This window comes from Schistocerca americana, chromosome 2 (assembly GCF_021461395.2).
Source record: "Schistocerca americana isolate TAMUIC-IGC-003095 chromosome 2, iqSchAmer2.1, whole genome shotgun sequence".
NCBI classification, from domain to species: domain Eukaryota; kingdom Metazoa; phylum Arthropoda; class Insecta; order Orthoptera; family Acrididae; genus Schistocerca; species Schistocerca americana.
The window spans coordinates 489648571-489668783 of record NC_060120.1 but is presented as its reverse complement, the minus strand read 5'-3'; the positions used below and the strand labels follow the sequence as shown (position 1 = coordinate 489668783).

Genomic DNA, 20213 nt, shown 5'->3' with positions numbered 1-20213 from the left:
TTTTGCTCTTCACATATTATCACCTACTTCTGTTATGACATTTTTATTAATATTTAGCTATATTGGCATTTTTCCAATGATGCATCCAAGCTGAAGTTATAGTATAACTTTGATCTAGAAGTAAGATTCAATTGTGTACCTCTTATTGTGTATTCCTAAGTATTTCAGTGTGCCATGTTTGGAAGGACTGTTACCCCATGAAATAATTTAAGTCATTTTAAAGTAAGTAGGTATACTGTTTTCTCTTTATATGACGTCTAGCCCTTACTGTAATAATACATAAGCTGTAGTTAAATCTAACAGTAAGGTGTGAGTGGAAGACTTTTAGGTTGAGTGGAAGACTTCTGGATTGTTCCCTATAGAATAAGGAAGAAGATTAGGGTTTACCATCCCTTCTACAGCGAGGTTATTAGAGATGGAGCACAAGCTCGGAAATGTTTCAAGGATAGGGAAGGAAATCAGCCATGTCCTTTCAAAGGAACCATCAGTACACTTGCTTGGAGTGATGTCTGGAAATCCCTATACAAGAGGTGTATCAACACATCTGAGTCTAGGAATTTTAGTGTTAGAAATTTGTGGAGTACAAGTTTTGTAATTACTTAGCAAATCTTTTATGTGTAAAACATTGTTCTCTGACTTTTATAGTTTTAAGGTAGCTATCATAGGTGTAAACACTGTGTGTCAGTTACTAAGGAAACACTGGGCCTTCATTGTTACAATTGTTCAGAACTGTTTGAGGTTCCTCCCCAATTTTCAAACATTTGGGCATATGGGTTATTTTAGGGCAACTGGAGATAGTAAATTTGTGTTGGCGTGGATCAATATATCTAAGATTTTGTGTGTGTGTTCTATTGTATTTACTTTTATTAATGGTGCACCATTCAGAGCTATCAGAAATTTGTGGTTTTTTATTGTGTAGCCTCTATTGTCAACTAATTTTATCATAAGTCCCATATTTTGTCAGTCTATTGTCTTTTGACTCAGTTACTGATTCGTGTCTCTATATGTGCATGTGTGCAAATTATCTGGGGTAATGGGATCAACACAGAGGCTAAATGTTTCGATGATTGCCTTTATTTTTATTCATTTATTCAGATAACCCTTGTGAAAGGTACAATAAAGCAATTTTGGTTCTGCTTCTTTGTATTTAATTTTTGTTGCTCCCAGACTTCCTTTATCCTTCAAGAGTGTCATTCCTTTTCTTAATGGGTCTACTTTCTTCCTTTTGTAGACCTCTTTCTTTCTTGAAATCTGTCTTTTGTGTTGCTTCTCTAAAAAGTATTCTGTTATCTATTATGCCCATTCTATAAGGGGTGTTCAAAAAGAAATGAACTGGAGGCATAATTACAGCAACCAGTACCTGTATGTTAGAAGTATTGACTCTGGCTGTTGGGACATTTGTCCCACTGTGACACAAGGTGGTCAATGGCTGTCTCATAAAATTCCTGGGGCTGTGATGTTAACCAGTTCCGCACGTACAGCTGGACATTGTCATCCGAGGTGAATAGTTTGCCCCTCAGAGCCTTTTTAAGGGGACCAAAAATGGTGTTATCACAGGGGAGAGGTTCAGACTGTATTGTGGCCAAGAACCTCCCATTTGAATTTCTGCAAGAGTGCTGTGACTGTGTTGGCCATATGAGGCTTTGCATTGTCGTGGAGCATAATGACCCCACGGGTGAGATTGCCTGGTCATTTTTATTTGATCACTTGGTGAAGGGTGGTCAAAGTTTGCAAGTAATGCTGGGCATTCACTGTTGTCCCGTGCTGCAAGAAGTGAATCAGAAGGAGGCCATCTTGGCCAAAGAAGAACATCAGCATAACCCTTCTTGTACTCATGTGGATGGCCTTGGCTTATTTTCGTAGTGGTGACCCTGGATGCTTCCACTTGAAACTTTGTCGTTTTGATTCTGGTTCGAAGTGATGACACCACTTGTGCCAGGAATGCATTCCGTTCTCAAGCATAGCCTTGCAGATGACCAAGACAGTGGGCCATTCGACATGCTTCCTGGTGTGGTTGAAGACTGTGGGGCACCCATTGGGCACACATTTTGTGCATGTGCAGTCATTCCTTCATGATGGTATGAACACTTCCAACTTTCAATCCGACCACAGCGGCTATGGCTTTCACGGTCACTCGTGGTCCTGGGTAATGAGTGCATCCACCAGCTGGACAATGTCATCGGTAATGCAGTGTGATGCTCCAGACTGTGCATCATCAGCTAACGACACCTGTCCTTCCCTGAAGCGCTTGTACCATGTCTTGACCCTTGCAAGGGACATGCAGTGTTTGCTCACAAATGTTCGTTTCACCTACTCCATCCTCTGTCAGAAAACGAACAACACCTCTTTGCTCTTCTATTGACACCTCCATGTCACTGTTTGAAATGTGACTGGCAGTGTTGGATGATTGATGCATGCTGCTGCTAGCTCTGTATAGTCACGTGATCTGCATGCGTGACCTCTAGCAATGGGCTATGAACTTCCACACTCTGGTTGGAACCACACCCCATTACACACACCACGATATTACCTTCCTATTACCGGTTTGTGCATTCCAGACTCTGGCTCATTTGTTTTTGAATACCCCTTATAAATCCTCTGTTTTTAATATCTTTGTCTATTTCAGTAAACCATGTGAGCTTTAATAAATTGACGATCTTCCTGGTTAGTCTGTTATTATCTGTTTGGTATATGTGACCATAAAACTGTAGTTTTGGTTTCCTCATTACATCAGTTAGCTTTTCTATTTTCATATAGTGCTCTCTGTTTGATCTTAATTTGTATACAACATTAGTGTTACTTCTAGCTCCCAAAAGTTTCCTAGGATTCTTCTTTCAACTTTTTCTAGTTTTTCAAGATCCCCAAATCTTGTTAGTTTTAAGTGTTACTGCAGCATAGTTTTTCAGACCTTGCCACTGTTTGATAGTGTCTTAGTTTTGTGTTACACGACAAAGTTCTTTTTGTTACATACCTTTTTTATCATTTGGTATGCCTTTTCCATTTTATGTACTCTATTTTCTATGGCTATCTTTTCTTTTGTGCTGCTTGTTACCCATTCTCCTAGGTATTTAAAACAGTTTATTTTAGATATTGTGTTGTTATGAATTTTAAAAAGTCATGAAATGTGTTTTTTTCAAATGTTATTGTTAGTCTCATTTTGTCTGCTTGCTACGGTTGTTCTACATCAGTCAGTAATTAATGCCATGTCATCTGCAAAAGCAATACAACCTATACTGATTTTATATGTGTTTCTTCCTAGTCAGACACCCCTAGTATTGATGGATTTTCTCAATTTTCTCACTACCTTCTCTAACATGCAGTTAAAAAGTAGGGTCAATTAACCATCTCCTTGTCTTACTCCTGATTTTATTTTGAAAGATTTTGACAGTTCACCCATAAATTTTACTTTTGATTTTGTGCTTGTGTTCCATTAATTATTTCTGTTGTTTTATTGTTGTGCATGAATTCCTTTAACATCTTGGTCAGTGTATTTCTATCAATTGAGCTACATGCATTTTTAAAATCTACAAAAGTTATCATGTATTTCAGGTTTCTGATTTCCTCATTTCTATTATGCTCTTTAGATTTAGTATTTGTTCTGCATGAGACCTTCTCTTCCTAAATCCTGTTTGATACTCTCCTAGTTGTGGGTTGTGGGTCAAGTATTCCTTCAGCTCTCTTTAAAAGCGCCACAGACAGGACCTTATACGTCACTGGTAAGAAGGATATCCATATATAACTGTTAAGTTTAGATTTCTTTCCTTTTTTTATGCAGTGGATGTATCAATGCTGATGTCCATTCTGATGGTAGGCTGTCTTTTGTCCAAATTTCATTAATGGTTTATGATAGACATAGAATAATGTTGTCACTACAGTGTTTTCACAATTCAGAACTACATTCTCTTCTCCTGATGCTTTGTTATTTTTAAGTTTTTATGATTTCCTTGATTTCCTCTATTGTTGGTGGCTTTGAGTCTGGTTGTATTTTGATTACATTATCAAAATTAAATTCTTCTTTCAGTGGATCACAATTGTGTAATTCTTTGAAGTAGCCCGCAAGTATTGTGCAGTTCTCCATGTTATTATATGCAGTCTTTTGCATTTTTGAATCTATAATCTGTAAACTTGGAGGCATTTTGAATGTTTTATAAAAGTTCCTTGTGTTGCTCTGCTTAAAGTCTGTCTCAATTGACATTAATTGATCTTTTATATGTTGTACTCTGATCTTCTTGAGACCTTTGATGCATGTTTCCTTGCTTCTATAAAATTATTCCTGTTCTTATAATTTTTATTTGTGTTCCAAGCATGTTGCCATTTCTTTTTAAGATGGATATTTTCTTTTGCAGTCTCAATAATGTCGTTTTTAAGTTGCTCCCAATGTTTAAGTATTCTTTTTTTTCAACTGCATTTTGTAATCATTTTCTCTAGATAACTTCTGTATGTCAAAATTTCTGGGTTGGTGTTGGTTGTTTTTTCTAAAATATTGGTCTTACCTTGAATGTAATGATAGACAGGCAGTGGTCTGAATTTAAACCGGTGCTCTTGGGTACTTTTACATTGATTACCTCCACTGCAGAGTGTCTACTTATAGCAATGTGATCATGTCATTTTTCATCACAAATTGGATTTGGTAATTCCCATGTAGTTTGTTTTCTAGGAAGTTTTTTTGAAGAATGTAGATTTTAGTACTATGTTATGCTGCCCATATAGGCTGAAATGGAAATGTCGTGTGACTAGGGCCTCCCGTTGGGTAGACCGTTCGCTGGATGCAAGTCTTTCAATTTAATGCCACTTCGGCAACTTACACGTCGATGGGGATCAAATGATGATGATTAGGACAATGCAACACCCAATCCCTGAGCAAGGAAAATCTCTGACCCAGACGGGAATCGAACCCAGACCCTTAGGATTGACATTCTGTTGCGCTGACCACTCAGCTACCGGAGGCGAACCCCACATATGCTTAAGAGTCTTTCTCCATTTGCATTGGTTCTTTTATGTGCAGGGAATTTTCCTAGTGCTGATGTTCTTTGCCAATTTGTACATTAAAGTCTCCAAGTAGTAACACTGTGTTTTTTGATAGAATATGATCTAGAGTGTTTGATATAATTTGCCAAAAATTTTCAGTTTGCTCTTCCTGTGTTCTGTTTTTCTCATCTGTTGGTGCATGTGTCTTTAAAATAGTGTAAACTTTTCTTTGATGATTTAAACGTTAATGTGAAAAATCTTTAATTAATCAATTTAAATTCTATTATTGAGTTTAATATGATTTTGTTTACAATGAAACCTTTCCAAATTGGGGTACATTTTTCATAACTCTGCTTCCTGGTTTTCTTTTGAATACTCTGAATCCTTCAGTATTGGAAGGATGTTCATCAGTAAAACTTGTTTCTTGTGGTGCTGTCATCATTATATTTTTTTTCTTTCTCCTTTACCAAGTTTATTAAAGTCTTAAGGTTTCCTGTTTTTAAGAGAAAGTTTACATTAAAAGTGGCTAGATAATTTATGTTTCTGTGTTTGATTGTACGGATTTGTTGTTTAAACCAGGTTTCAGAATGCCCCGACTCATTCTTTGCATGATGTTGTAGACCCCCAGAATCCGAATGCCTACTTTTCATTTCCTTGGAAATTGGAGATTGGGTGCTCTCTATGGTAAAATCTCTCATTTACTTGACACAAAATAAAATTTGAAAACCAATTTCAGGAAATTAGTCCTAACAATTTGAATCATATTCTTTACAATACAGTTTTATGAACTAAGATTTAAATAAACAGTGGAGGCTAAAAAATGACAATACATCACAACAAAAAGCGAGATGAGTGTTAGTCAGATTCATATTTTGAAAAAATCTTAAAATTCTGATTAAAATAAAATGCAATTGCATGTCTTGTTATAGTGTTCTTGAATAAACCTTGATCCGATCATGACAAAAGTCAAAATACATATTCCCTCTCGCATTCCTTATTTCTATACACAATAAAATCTATGTAACATGGGATGACATGAATAAAACATTTAGTTACACCTAAGTGTCTAATTCTCAATGAACCTATGTAAAATACTTTATTTAACTAGAACATCTAGTCTCACAGTGCGTTGTGACTATAATTATGTCTCTTGGGTACACATATGTAATTAAGACTGGGGAGATACTTTCACGTAGTTCTAAGCAGCTATTAAAAATAACAAAGTACTCAGGTACAATTAACATGAATGAAACCATAGAAGTTAAGGGCAGGAACAGTAGAGAACAGGCATAAAATATAAAGTTATTGATAAGAAAATCAGATGCTTACTGATTATGCACAAAGAGAATAAAAGGATAGGTTACACCTGATGGCAGAACTTCAGGAAGTGCTCTAATCGAGTGCCCTGAGAAGAGAGGCATGCTGCTTCAATTTTTAAATCGTAGAAAGTTGACAAAGAACCAATACTGACAGAAGGATCCAGCATGAGCTACCCTTCTTTAACAGAAGGCCTGTTCAGTACTGGTCCTGCCCTTAACTTTCATGTTATTTGTACTGAGCGCCTTGTTATTTTTAATAGCCGCTTAGAACTACTTGAAAGTATCTCCCCAGTCTTAATTACATATGTGTACACAAGAGATGCAATTATAGCCACAACTCGCTGTAAGACTAGATGTTCTAGTTAAATAAAATATTTTACATGGGTTCATTTAGAATCAGACACTAGCGTATAACTAAATATTTTATTCATGTCATCCCATGTTAAATGGAATTTTTTATGTATGGAAATAGGTAATGTGAGGGGGAATACATATTTAGACTTTTGACATGACTAGATCAAGGTTTATTCAAAAACACTACAACAAGACATGCAACTGCATTTTATTTGAACCAGAATTTTAAGATTTTTCAAAATATGTGACTAGCACTCATATCACCTTTTGTTGTGATGTATTGTCATTTTTTAACCTCCACTGTTCATTTAAAGCTGAGTCCATAAAACTGAATTATAAAGAACATGATTCAAACTGTTAGGATTAATTTCCTGAAATTGTTTTTGAAATTTTATTTAGTAGCCCAGAAATTTTGTGCCATGTGAATGAGAATTGCTGTCCTTCTTGAACAAGTTAGCTTACTAAGTTTTGTGTATACTCTGAATATTTGGCATTTCCTTATTTGGCAGAGCTGGAATATAACTATTTACAAATTGTTCCCTTGAAAACATTACAGAAATAATTGTAACACAGTCCTCCCATAGTCTGTAAATCCCCTACCTGGGCCACTGTCTTTACTAGGAGGTGTCTGACAAACTTGTAAATGTTGTACTGTCCACCCCTGTGGAAGGGGGAAGAACATACAGGATGGCCAGCCAGTGTAACATATTTTAGGGGTTCTTAAAGGTCCAACCATGTCTTAAGCCTCTCCCTACTTAAGTCTTACTTTGGCATATGCGCCTTATGGAATGTCTAAGCATTAGCATTACTCCACATTTCTTATTGATTGCTGAAGTCAACATCTGCCACTCTTGCTGGTGTCTTGTTGAAGAAACTAGCTGCAAGTATCTGCATGTGATGAATAGAGACTGTGTGAAATGTGTCACATGTGTGGCTGGTGGAGGGTCTTGGAGGGCAGGGCAAGTTGCATCTCTCTTGTGTTTGAGCCTTAAGCTAGAGTTGGCAGCTTCTGTTGTCTGCCTCTGACCCTGTTCATGACGATGGCCATCAGCTACACCATGTCAACTGTCTTATCTCACATTTCCTGTATCTGTAACTTACTCAACCACCTAGACTGGCAGCTGTCCTTTACACCCACACCATGGCAAGCCCTACATAACTGATCGATTAGAATATACTATTTTCTATATTTATGTCTTTTATTTCAAGCTCCCACCCTCTCAATGACCACCCATCCTGCTGGCATCTTTTACAGTAACAAATATCAACTTCACCACAAGCACTGTATAGTGCCTGTGGCTAAGACCCTGAACAAATCATCCATTCAGAGGGTAACCCTTGTCAGTCTGTGGCCATATACCACTAAGATCACAATGTGCTACACAACATAGTATGGTTGCTGCTCCACAACCTGTGCTATTTAGATTACCATCAACATGGATTTTCTGAATAGCACAGGAGGGAGCTCTCCCTAAATCACATTCTAAGCAGCTGTAAGTTCCTTGTTCTCTATCTTCAGTAGTCACCATCTCCCACATGCCTTTGCTCCCTCTCTCCCTGTTCTCACTTCATTCCATCCCTCTGTCTCCATACCATCCTTTCACTCTTCCCAGCTGTCTTCTACTGCATACCAATACCTGCTTTCAAGCTTCTCCACAGTTTTTTTCTCTTTCTTCTATTTTTTAGTGTTCTGTTCCTTCCTCCTGTCTTTTCCTCCTTTTATTTCTCCCTATATTCTTTGCAGAATTGCTGCTCATTGCTCTAATTCAACATGATCAGTGCCCCCCCCCCCCCCTTTTTCTCAACCAAATGCTTAGCCATTCCTCTATTTTGTGGTTACTGAGCTCAGCTCTTATACATGGTGTTTCAGGTAAGGTCTTTTTCTCTTTAACTTACAAGAAAAAGTGAAAGCACTATTTATTTATTTTGATAGGTAACCGTAAGATACATCGGTATTTCTGCAGAGTTAAGAACATAATTTATTTATTTTCCAGAGAGTTACAGCAACAAGTTATAATTTGTTAATTGAAACATTATGTTTGTCTATCATGTAGCTGATATATTTAAATCAGTTATCTAAAAATCAATTTAAAACAAACTTCTATCAATTTTAGTTAAGGAGCTAGAAACATTCAAAGTTATAGAGTCAGATGCAGCATGCTGTACTGAAGTGGCTGCATTGAGATGAATGTCATGCTGACATAAAGTTCACTTAAGTGAATTGTTCAACCAAATGCCCATTTTCATGAATGAACAACTCATTTTGCCTTCTAAACAACCTCGCACAAACACACATATCCATCCGCACATACACAGTCACAAGCAGACATTTGTAAATGCAAAGAGTTTGGGCAGAGATGTCAGTCAAGGCGGAAGTACAGAGGCAAAGATGTTGTTGAAAGACAGGTGAGGTATGAGCGGCGGCAACTTGAAATTAGCGGAGGTTGAGGCCTGGTGGATAACGAGAAGAGAGGATACACTGAAGGGCAAGTTCCCATCTCCGGAGTTCTGACAGGATGGTGTTAGTGGGAAGTATCCAGATAACACGGACGGTGTAACACTGTGCCAAGATGTGCTGGCCATGCACCAAGGCATGTTTAGCCACAGGGTGATCCTCATTACCAACAAACACTGTCTGCCTGTGTCCATTCATGCGAATGGAGAGTTTGTTGCTGGTCATTCCCACATAGAAAGCTTCACACTGTAGGCAGGTCAGTTGGTAAATCACGTGGGTGCTTTCACACGTGGCTCTGCCTTTGATCGTGTACACCTTCCGGGTTACAGGACTGGAGTAGGTGGAGGTGGGAGGGTGCATAGGACTGGTTTTACACCGGGGGGCGGTTACAAGGGTAGGAGCCAGAGGGTAGGGAAGGTGGTTTGGGAATTTCATAGGGATGAACTAAGAGGTTACGAAGGTTAGGTGGATGGTGGAAAGACACTTTTGGTGGAGTGTGGAGGATTTCATGAAGGATGGATCTCATTTCAGGGCAGGATTTGAGGAAGTCGTATCCCTGCTGGAGAGCCACATTCAGAGTCTGATCCAGTCCCGGAAAGTATCCTGTCACAAGTGGGGCACTTTTGGGGTTCTTCTGTGGGAGGTTCTGGGTTTGAAGAGATGAGGAAGTGGCTCTGGTTATTTGCTTCTGTACCAGGTCGGGAGGGTAGTTGCAGGATGCAAAAGCTGTTTTCAGGTTGTTCGTGTAATAGTTCAGGGATTCCGGACTGGAGCAGATTCGTTTGCCACGAGGACCTAGGCTGTAGGGAAGGGACCGTTTGATGTGGAATGGGTGGCAGCTGTCATAATGGAGGTACTGTTGCTTGTTGGTGGGTTTGATGTGGACGGACGTGTGAAGCTGGCCATTGGACAGGTGGAGGTCAACGTCAAGGAAAGTGGTATGGGATTTGGAGTAGGACCAGGTGAATCTGATGGAACCAAAGGAGTTGAGGTTGGAGAGGAAATTCTGGAGTTCTTCTTCACTGTGAGTCCAGATCATGAAGATGTCGGCAATAAATCTGTACCAAACTTTGGGTTGGCAGGCCTGGGTAACCAAGAAGGCTTCCTCTAAGCAGCCCATGAATAGGTTGGCGTACGATGGGGCCATTCTGGTACCCATGGCTGTTCCCTTTAATTGTTGGTATGTCTGGCCTTCGAAAGTGAAGAAGTTGTGGGTCAGGATGAAGCTGGCTAAGGTAATGAGGACAGAGGTTTTAGGTAGGGTGGCAGGTGCTCGGCGTGAAAGGAAGTGCTCCATCACAGCGAGGCCCTGGATGTGCGGAATATTTGTGTATAAGGAAGTGGCATCAATGGTTACAAGGATGGTTTCCAGGGGTAACAGACTGGGTAAGGATTCCAGGCATTCGAGAAAGTGGTTGACGTCTTTGATGAAGGATGGGAGACTGCATGTAATGGGTCGAAGGTGTTGATCTACGTAGGCAGAGAAACGTTCTGTGGGGGCTTGGTAACCAGCTACAATGGGACGGCCGGGATGATTTGGTTTGTGAATTTTAGACGCCAACCACTTTCTCGAATGCCTGGAATCCTTACCCAGTCTGTTACCCCTGGAAACCATCCTTGTAACCATTGATGCCACTTCCTTATACACAAATATTCCGCACGTCCAGGGCCTCGCTGCGATGGAGCACTTCCTTTCACGCCGAGCACCTGCCACCCTACCTAAAACCTCTTTCCTCATTACCTTAGCCAGCTTCATCCTGACCCACAACTTCTTCACTTTCGAAGGCCAGACATACCAACAATTAAAGGGAACAGCCATGGGTACCAGGATGGCCCCCTCGTACGCCAACCTATTCATGGGTTGCTTAGAGGAAGCCTTCTTGGTTACCCAGGCCTGCCAACCCAAAGTTTGGTACAGATTTATTGATGACATCTTCATGATCTGGACTCACAGTGAAGAAGAACTCCAGAATTTCCTCTCCAACCTCAACTCCTTTGGTTCCATTAGATTCACCTGGTCCTACTCCAAATCCCATACCACTTTCCTTGACGTTGACCTCCACCTGTCCAATGGCCAGCTTCACACGTCCGTCCACATCAAACCCACCAACAAGCAACAGTACCTCCATTATGACAGCTGCCACCCATTCCACATCAAACGGTCCCTTCCCTACAGCCTAGGTCCTCGTGGCAAATGAATCTGCTCCAGTCCGGAATCCCTGAATCATTACACCAACAACCTGAAAACAGCTTTCGCATCCTGCAACTACCCTCCCGACCTGGTACAGAAGCAAATAACCAGAGCCACTTCCTCATCTCTTCAAACCCAGAACCTCCCACAGAAGAACCCCAAAAGTGCCCCACTTGTGAAAGGATACTTTCCGGGACTGGATCAGACTCTGAATGTGGCTCTCCAGCAGGGATACGACTCCTCAAATCCTGCCCTGAAATGAGATCCATCCTTCATGAAATCCTCCCCACTCCACCAAGAGTGTCTTTCCGTCATCAACCTAACCTTTGTAACCTCTTAGTTCATCCCTATGAAATTCCCAAACCACCTTCCCTGCCCTCTGGCTCCTACCCTTATAACCGCCCCCGGTGTAAAACCAGTCCCATGCACCCTCCCACCACTACCTACTTCAGTCCTGTAACCCGGAAGGTGTACACGATCAAAGGCAGAGCCACGTGTGTATCGACCTGCCAGCACTTCCGTTTGGTAAGTCACATCATCTTTGTTTTTAGAAATATTTTTCACACGTGGAATGTGTGTGTGTGTGTGTGTGTGTGTGTGTGTGTGTGTGTGTGTGTGTGTGTGTGTGTGTGTGTGTGTGTGTATTCCAACTTTCAGAAGACATGTTGTGCCATGTGTTAGCTACCCATTGCTTTTATAATTGTCCACATGAGAACAAGTATATTGGTAATCAGTCATTAACAAAATTGATATGAAACCTGTACTGCACTGCTAGTGATCCATAACTTGCTGAGTGATTGAAAATATGAAGTTCTGTTGATGTAAGTTACTGAACTGTGTGTTTAGTTAAGGACTTAAAATTAATATCCATAGCTGTTCATCATAATTATTGATGAATTCACGGGATGTGGAGAACTATCAATTTCAAAGTCATTTGTTGCTGCCATTTATCATTTCACTGAAGCAATTGCAGCTTCCACAATGCTACGAGAAGAGGCTAAAAGACATAAATACAAGGTTAGTACACTTAAAGGGTTAGTTTCTCATTTTACAATGGATTTAAGATGGTATCTTACAGTTGTAAGTTTCTTTTGAGTGTGAAAATACAGATCTTAGTAGTAATTTATGAAAGAGAACATTACCAAATTAGAACATTTCATAAAAGCTTTAATATAGGCTGCCTTAAGCAGTGAAATATATTTGCTTACCCTAACTGTCCAAATGTTATGTTTTCCTGGTACTGTCTCTCATCTGTTATTGCCTCAAGTGAATTATGGTGAATTTCATCTCTAGTGACAACAGGTCGGTGCACCCGCTCACACTGTAGTGCATCAAAGAAGGCAGCATTCCAGAATCGCAAACTGTGCCATATGGGCTGGTCTTTCAGATATGTGTATAAGTATTCTTTGTATGGTTCACACCCAGGAACATCAACTAGTCAAACAAGATAAAATATGGCAATGTTACTATAATATTACAACAACTGCAAAGTTGATAGTATATCATCAGTGTTATTATGATATTACAAAAAAAGTACAAGTACTACAATCTGAAGTCAGGTATTATATTTCACATTAAAAGTATGATTCTTTTTACATGCATTGGCATTTAAAATGCATATTTTGTTACCATTTTATATATGCACACAGGTAAACAAAAAATGTTTTAGAACAAGAAGTAAACAATTTTGTCATATGTTTTATGCCTTTTATTGAGTAAACATCAACAGTTTAGATAGTTTACACAACCAAAGCTAGCCCTAGCATAAGAGATTACCTTAATCTCCCAGTAGGCTTCCTGCAGGGATCTTACAAAACAATTAGACACACAAAATTCTGTTGCTTTATAGGAGGAATAATGCCAGTGAGATGAAGTAATATCTGGAGGTATACATTTTAATTTCTGGCAGTATTTGTATAGGAAGGGGAGTGAAAATGGTGACAAAGTATCTGATCACCAAACTTTATATCTTTGTCCTAGGCTGAGTATAAATCACCTCTATGGCATCTCATGGACAGAAAGTATTGGCGCAGTTGATTGTGATCCATCTATTGCATAGGGATTCACTCCACAATACTGCTGCTCTCGTCAGCTCTGATTGCATGACTGCCAAGTGAATATGTATTTCATGGATTCGTAGAGCCATAGACAATGCCATGCAGGACCTTATGCTCCCCCCCCCCCTCCCCCCCCCCCTCCCCCTTACTACCACCACTGCCACCTTCAGCATCACTACAAATAGTGGCTGAGGGGGTAGACATATTGTCCACTCAGCTATGTGGGTTCATTTAGCAGTGTTATGTACCTCGAGTCACAAAATGGGCTTGTTTGCAGCTAGATGAGTTCCATATGAACAGTGCAATGACATATAGAGTACCATGAACTGTCACCATGGAGACCCTTGTTGCAATTTCCCTTGACATGGCAGCAAAGACTGGAGCAACCAATAGTGGTGCAACCAACAACAATGGACACAGGAGTGGCACCAGGTCATCATTTCAGTTGAGTCCAGATTCTGCATATAGTATCACAATGGACGTAACTGCATGTCAAGGAATTGAAGAAAACGAATGTTGCTGGGTTGCATTTCTCATCATCATACAGTTCACACCTTAGTATGATTGTCTGGAGAGCCATGAGGTACACAGTTAGGTCATCTCTGGTTTGTGTATATGGTAATTTGGGTAGTACATGTTATATTCCTGGCATATTAAGACCAGTGACTACAAGTGCGGTTTGGAAAGTTCGTGGAATCACCACGAGAGATCAGCTCTAGTGCAACAAGTTGATCATGGTATATTCATTGGACAGTTGCCTGTAAACATGTGCCATGTCAATGCTCTTGGAAGAGAGCTGTGGAGGTGACTTGGCTCTGCCATTGTTCCCTCGTAATGATTTGCGAAGATGGAGAAAAATCGAGATTAGAGCAGTGGTTAAGTACTTCGTAAAGAAAGGTATGAAAGCAAAGGACATTCATGCTGATTTACAGAATACACTGCAGAACTCTGATCCTTATATTCAACTGTTGCCAAGTGGACAAATGAATTTAAATTTGTTTGGGAGAGCTTAGATGATGATCTGCATGGTGGTCAGCCAATATGTGTCACTACTCAAGAAATCAATGCAAAAGTGCACAAAATGGTCATGGAGGATCACTGACTGAAAGTGCGTGAAATTGCTCACACTTTCCAGATGTAATCTGAAAGGGTATATCACATTTTAACTGAAGAATTAGAAATGAAAAAAATTATCTGCAATGTGGGTGCCGCGACTCTCGGTGCTGGATCAAAAACGCATGAGAATGGACATATCGGAACAATGTTTGGACCGTTTTAGGAGAAACGAACAAGATTTTTTGCACTGGTTTGTGACCACAGATGAAACTTAGGTGCACTACTATACCCCAGAGACAAAACAACACTCAAAGCAGTGGAAACATGATGATTCTCAGCCATCAGAAAAAGCAAAGACAATTCCTTCAGCAGGAAAGGTCATGGCATCAGTGTTCTGGGATGTGAAGGGAATTCTGTTTGCAAATTATCTCCCCATAGGGCAGACAATTATAGGAGAATACTATTCTAACCTCCTGAACAAATTTCAACAAAAGATACGTGAAAAACGGCCAGGTTTAGCAAGGAAGAAAGTCATCTTTTATCAAAACAATGTGCGCCCCCACACATGTGCCATCACCATGGCAGAATCATATGAACTAAGGCATGAATTGTTGCCACACCTGGCTTATTTACCTGGTATGGTTCCATCAGACTTCCATCTCTTCCCAAAACTGAAAATTTTTCTTGGTGGATGAAGATTCACTTCAAACAAAGAATTCATAGCTGGAGTCGACAACTATTTTATAGGCCTGGAGGAAACTCATTTTCGAGATGGGACCAAGGCACTGGAACATTGTTGGACCAAGTACATTAATCTACAAGGAGACTACATTGGAAAATAAAAAGAAGTTTCAGTGATAAGAGTACTTTTTTCTATTCCGTTCAGAGAACTTTTCAAACCATCCTCATATTTTACAACAAGATAACCTGAAACCGCATGTTACTTATGCTGCTCTGACCAACCTTGTTCAATTGTTGTGCTGGACAGCATATTCTCCTGATATCTTAACCATTAAAAACATCTTTCATGGATTGCTGACAGTCTGGTATACCATCACTAGGATTGATAAACTTTGGCACAGAGATGAAGCAGTGTGGAATGAAAGTACAGTATCTATCACCCAAGTTCGGTTCAACTTGATCTCAAACAGGCTAGAGCTGTGTACTACATTTTGCACACTGTACGCCCCTAAACTTCTTAAAAATTTAGTCTTGCATTCATTTCATTACGGTGTACAAGCACAGTACATAAGATTTTGCTATCCTTCATTGTGTTGTAATTTTAATGGCCAGTAGCGTCTAATGAGGGTCTGTTTGTAAGCAAGATGGTTATTGTCCTACAGTAGTATAAAATCTTATCCTTCATTGTGCTGTAATTTTAATGGCCAGTAGTGTCTAATGAGGGACTGTTTGTATGCAAGATGGTTATTGTCCTACAGTAGTATAAAATCTGCATGACTACATCGCTATTCATCCTGGAACAACAGCTGTCTATATTTGTAGCACAAGATATCCATATACAATGAGCATTACTGTTACTTGGGTATCAAGAAGCTACCAGGAATATTGGATGTAGATAATGAGACTATTTGTAAACAGAGTGGTTAGCAAAGTGTGTTTCTAATTTTCTTTTGAATTTATAGAGAGTGTTAATTTCTTGTTTTGTTTTGCTCATTGAAGGCATTTGCACTCTGCTCTGAATCATAAACAAAAAGGTCTGCTTTTGCTGAAGGAACACTTCCTTTGACTGCATTGCCTCAGACATAACGTTTTTAAAGTTTATAGGTAGTGATGGTACACAAAATAAGTCACCACAATGATCTTCAAGCCCAAACAATGAGATATGTTTCTTAAGTGGAAGTATGCCAAACTGAACTTCTTGATTAGTTTGTTTGTGTGTTGACTATTTTTTAGCTTGTTACCTGGCAGGAACGCAAATAATTTTACACATACTATGAACAAAGGGCAAGGTACAAAAGTAACTACATGTAACATCCATTACTACCACAATATTTGAGTTTCCTAAAAGTAGACTGTCAATAGCACAGGCAGTTGCTTTGTCAATTCACAGTCATCATCACCACCACCACCACCACCACCACCACCACCACCACCACCGAAACAGCGGCTATTTAACAAGTAATTCTGGATAGGTCCCTTCTCTAAATTTCTCTAGACCAGGGCTTACAAATTCACTGGTTCTGAGCATGAGTGCTCACACCTGCTCAAGCTCTCACTCACTAATAGAGCAGTTGCAGCATGGTGGGGAGCGAGGGGATTGCACATGTATCGCATGGTGCTGACAACACAGGAGAGGCACTACTGTGAAATGGGGAAGGAGCAGTTTCAACAGTGGTGCCATCAAATAGCAGCAGTGGCAAGTCTACATTGTGTAACATGGACAATGACTTCACATTTCAGTCTGCAGTGTGAGAAATCTTTTTACGCTAAGATAAGAGTTTGCAAAATGTTTAAGTGTGTTATAAAAAAATGAATACTTTCAGGAATTCAATTTCCAGAGGCACTACATGTCTTACCATATTAAAGAATACAGAAATGGAAAATGTGAAAGATCTGTGTATCAATAGGTTTAAAAACTTAGAAGGAAGATATCTTAAATGGAGGAAGAAGAGGAGGAAAAATCAAGTGCATGTGTAATTAAGATGAGTTACAACATAGTGTTCACTTTAGTAAGGCCCTTGCACCCCCTTCACAGCTGATGATTTAATAAAAAAGAATACTTGTAGCTGCAACTGAACATTTATGTCCACTTCAAATAGAAATTTCACTTGGTACAGTTACAAAAAAGACAATCATTTATCATACACAGTTTATGGCAGACACTGTTCAGAGCCTGTCACGAAACAAGCTGAGATCTCTTTACTTCCTCTCCTGTTTTGCAATCTGCCTCCTTAAATTCATTTTATTTTCATTTTTGCCTAATTACCATTGACATACATGAGTATACTCTGCATTTCCATAAAAGAGAAAGGTCGGCTCTCAGTCTTAAGGAATGTAGCACCAAATCTAATTTTGTGCTTAGTTTTGTGTATGTAATTAATTTACTAATTTAATTTGACCATTTCTGGTTAATATTTTTGATATAGGGTGAAATCAGTAACTGTTTTGTGACAATATTAGAGAAGGAAAATTGCTACTCACCGTATAGCAGAGATGCTGAGTCACGATAGGCACAACAAAAAGATTCACACAATTACAGCTTTTGGCCACTATGCCCTTTGTCTGCAGTTTCAGTTGTCTGAGACAGCAGACGTGTGTGCAAGTTGTGTTTGCGTGTGTGTGTGTGTGTGTGTGTGTGTGTGTGTGTGTGTGTGTGTGTGTGTGTGTATTGCTGACAAAGGGCTTAGTGGCTAAAAGCTGTAATTGCATGAATCATTTTGTTGTGCCTATTGTGACTCAGCATCTCTGCCATATGGTGAGTAGCAACTTTCCTTCTCTAATATTGTTATATTCCATCTTGGATTTTCCATTGTTTAATTGTTTGTGACTTAGATTCTATTGTTGACTTTATAAACAAATGTAAATTGTGTACTAATTATAAACATTTGAAGAAGAACTACTAGGATTCATAAAGTATTTATTTCACTCCATTCGAAAACATATTAGCAAAGTTAGCCCTTAATTAATCACAAAATAATTACCAGGTTTCTCAAAAGTATTGTTTGTATAACAATATCTGTTAATTTCATTATTTAAACACATAGTTCAGCCTAACCTTTGTGGTAGAAGAAATTGTAAAAAGATGGAATTTTTAGATGTATTCAGTTAATCAAATGAGTTATGTTTTAAACACTGAACAATGTATAGTTTAAGTGCCTATTATTGTGAGGATATATAAAGGCCTGATTTTTGGTCCTGAGCCAGTCAGTCCATGGCCGATTTTCAGAGGGAAACTATGTACTGTTTCAAGTAACAACAATACATCAACTTAACAATGGAATTAGTGTAACACAAATAGGCCATGTGTTAAAACAATGACAGTGTCTGTTCAATTTATTTGAGAAATAGTGTCACACGTACCTTATTATTCAGCAAGAACTGTATGGTTACATATTTACTGCTCATAGATGTTCAACAGCAAACTATTGTAGGAGTATACTGATGTTTGCCTGCAAGTTTTTATGGGACTTAACATTTACCAATAGTGAACTGGCCATACAACTGTGTAATATTGGAGGGTTGTGAACAGTGAAAGTAAAGAACTGTGAAATGCAACTGTGCAACTGTCGGCTAAATCATTTACAGTAGTCAGTGTCGAACTTCCATGCCCCCATTTTTCAGCCAGTATAGGAGTGCAGTACATTGACACCAAGGACTATCAACAAATAAAGCAGGCAAACATCACAAGCCAGCTTGCAAAATCTTATTGCAAGGATTTTGTTGGATACTCTTTAGTGCTCTACGAAAGTGTAAATGTCACAGGCATAGAGATGGATGTGACATTCCTAGCAGCATTGAAGAAAGTGTACAAAATGTAGGTTTGTGAATGAATTTATTAGTTTATGTGACCACAGACAAAGTGTCAGTCATGTTTCACAGTGCAACTAAACGGGAAAAATGAAAGAGCTTCCAGTACCCAGTTCACATTGATATGCAGCTTGAAGTAACTGATATGTAATGCACAGGAAATATAAAGTTTTTGTATCTGCATAGGGCATGACAATGGCAGGAAACTGCCACTTAGGCACCAATGTAAACTATACTAGCTGACAATGGATCTAATACAAAGCCAGGGAGCTGATTCTCAAAGGAGGGAACAAAATTCAATATATGAGTTAATATATGGGACAGCAGAAAATACAAACAACATGTAGAGAGAAGCATGGAGAAAAATACAAAATGCAGACTGCAAGAGCAACTGAACAACTAAGCACTTGGGAACAGAACACAGCCAGAGGTGAAGGTCAGTAGCAAGTTCTTTATAGGTGGAGCTTAGATTGGGGTGAGTATCTAAAGGACATTGGTCATGTCATTTTCAAAAGAATATTCCTGGCATTTGTGTTAAGTGATTTAGGGACAGTATAGAAAATAAAAAATGTGGACTGTTGGACAGAAGTTTTAACCTCTGCCTTCCTGAAATGTGAGTCCAATGAGCCACCTTGCTTGGTCTAGAGCAGTGCTACACAGCAAATCTACTCTGTGAGCAGATGATGAGTACAGGCCTGCAATCAGTGAGCACTGTACTCCTTATATCTTCACAGGAAGTGAGAAAATTTATACAGAGGGAAATGCTTATAGAAATCTAAACTGCTTTTTTAGTATGCCAGCCAGTGGATGTACGTATGGACACAAATGAAGTGGTGTGGATCCCATGGCAGTGTAGTGTAGCAACCTGCCACGAATGGTGCACACAGAGCATTCTATAGGCACAACCACTGACCCATGTTGTTCACCTGCTGGCAGTGATAGGCCAGGCCAGGCCCATCAGATCTTATTTGTAATATTTGTTAAGAAAAGTAAGTCTTGATAATAGTTACTTGTTCAATAGGTATGATTATTTGGCAAGAGGAGACCACACAACATTTCAGCAACGCACTATGTTCTGTTTCTAGGAGTACTATGTTAAAAGAACTTCTTAACTTCTCATGATAGAGGTTCACGGTCATGAGGAATTTCTTAAAAGACATCGTATCTGCTGTTGACTGTAGAAGTTACTTATTTCACAATTGCAGTTTCAGCCTTTGGATCATTTCGAAGAGGTACTGCAATGCCAAAATTGCAGTTGTGAAATAAATAATTTCTACAATCAATGGTGAATATGATGTCCTTTACAAAAAGACTTCTGTTTACAG

General features: G+C 39.2%; 1 protein-coding gene across 1 annotated transcript in view; it reads right to left on the bottom strand.

Moving 5' to 3' along the window:
• The window catches only part of LOC124594803 (uncharacterized protein KIAA0513), a 249300-nt gene that overhangs the window by 27562 nt on the left and 201525 nt on the right, over positions 1–20213 (bottom strand). Inside the window, exon 7 of the mRNA XM_047133233.1 lies at positions 12496–12721. Within this exon, the coding sequence (XP_046989189.1) occupies positions 12496–12721 (226 nt within the window). The remainder of the gene's footprint in view (positions 1–12495; positions 12722–20213) is intronic.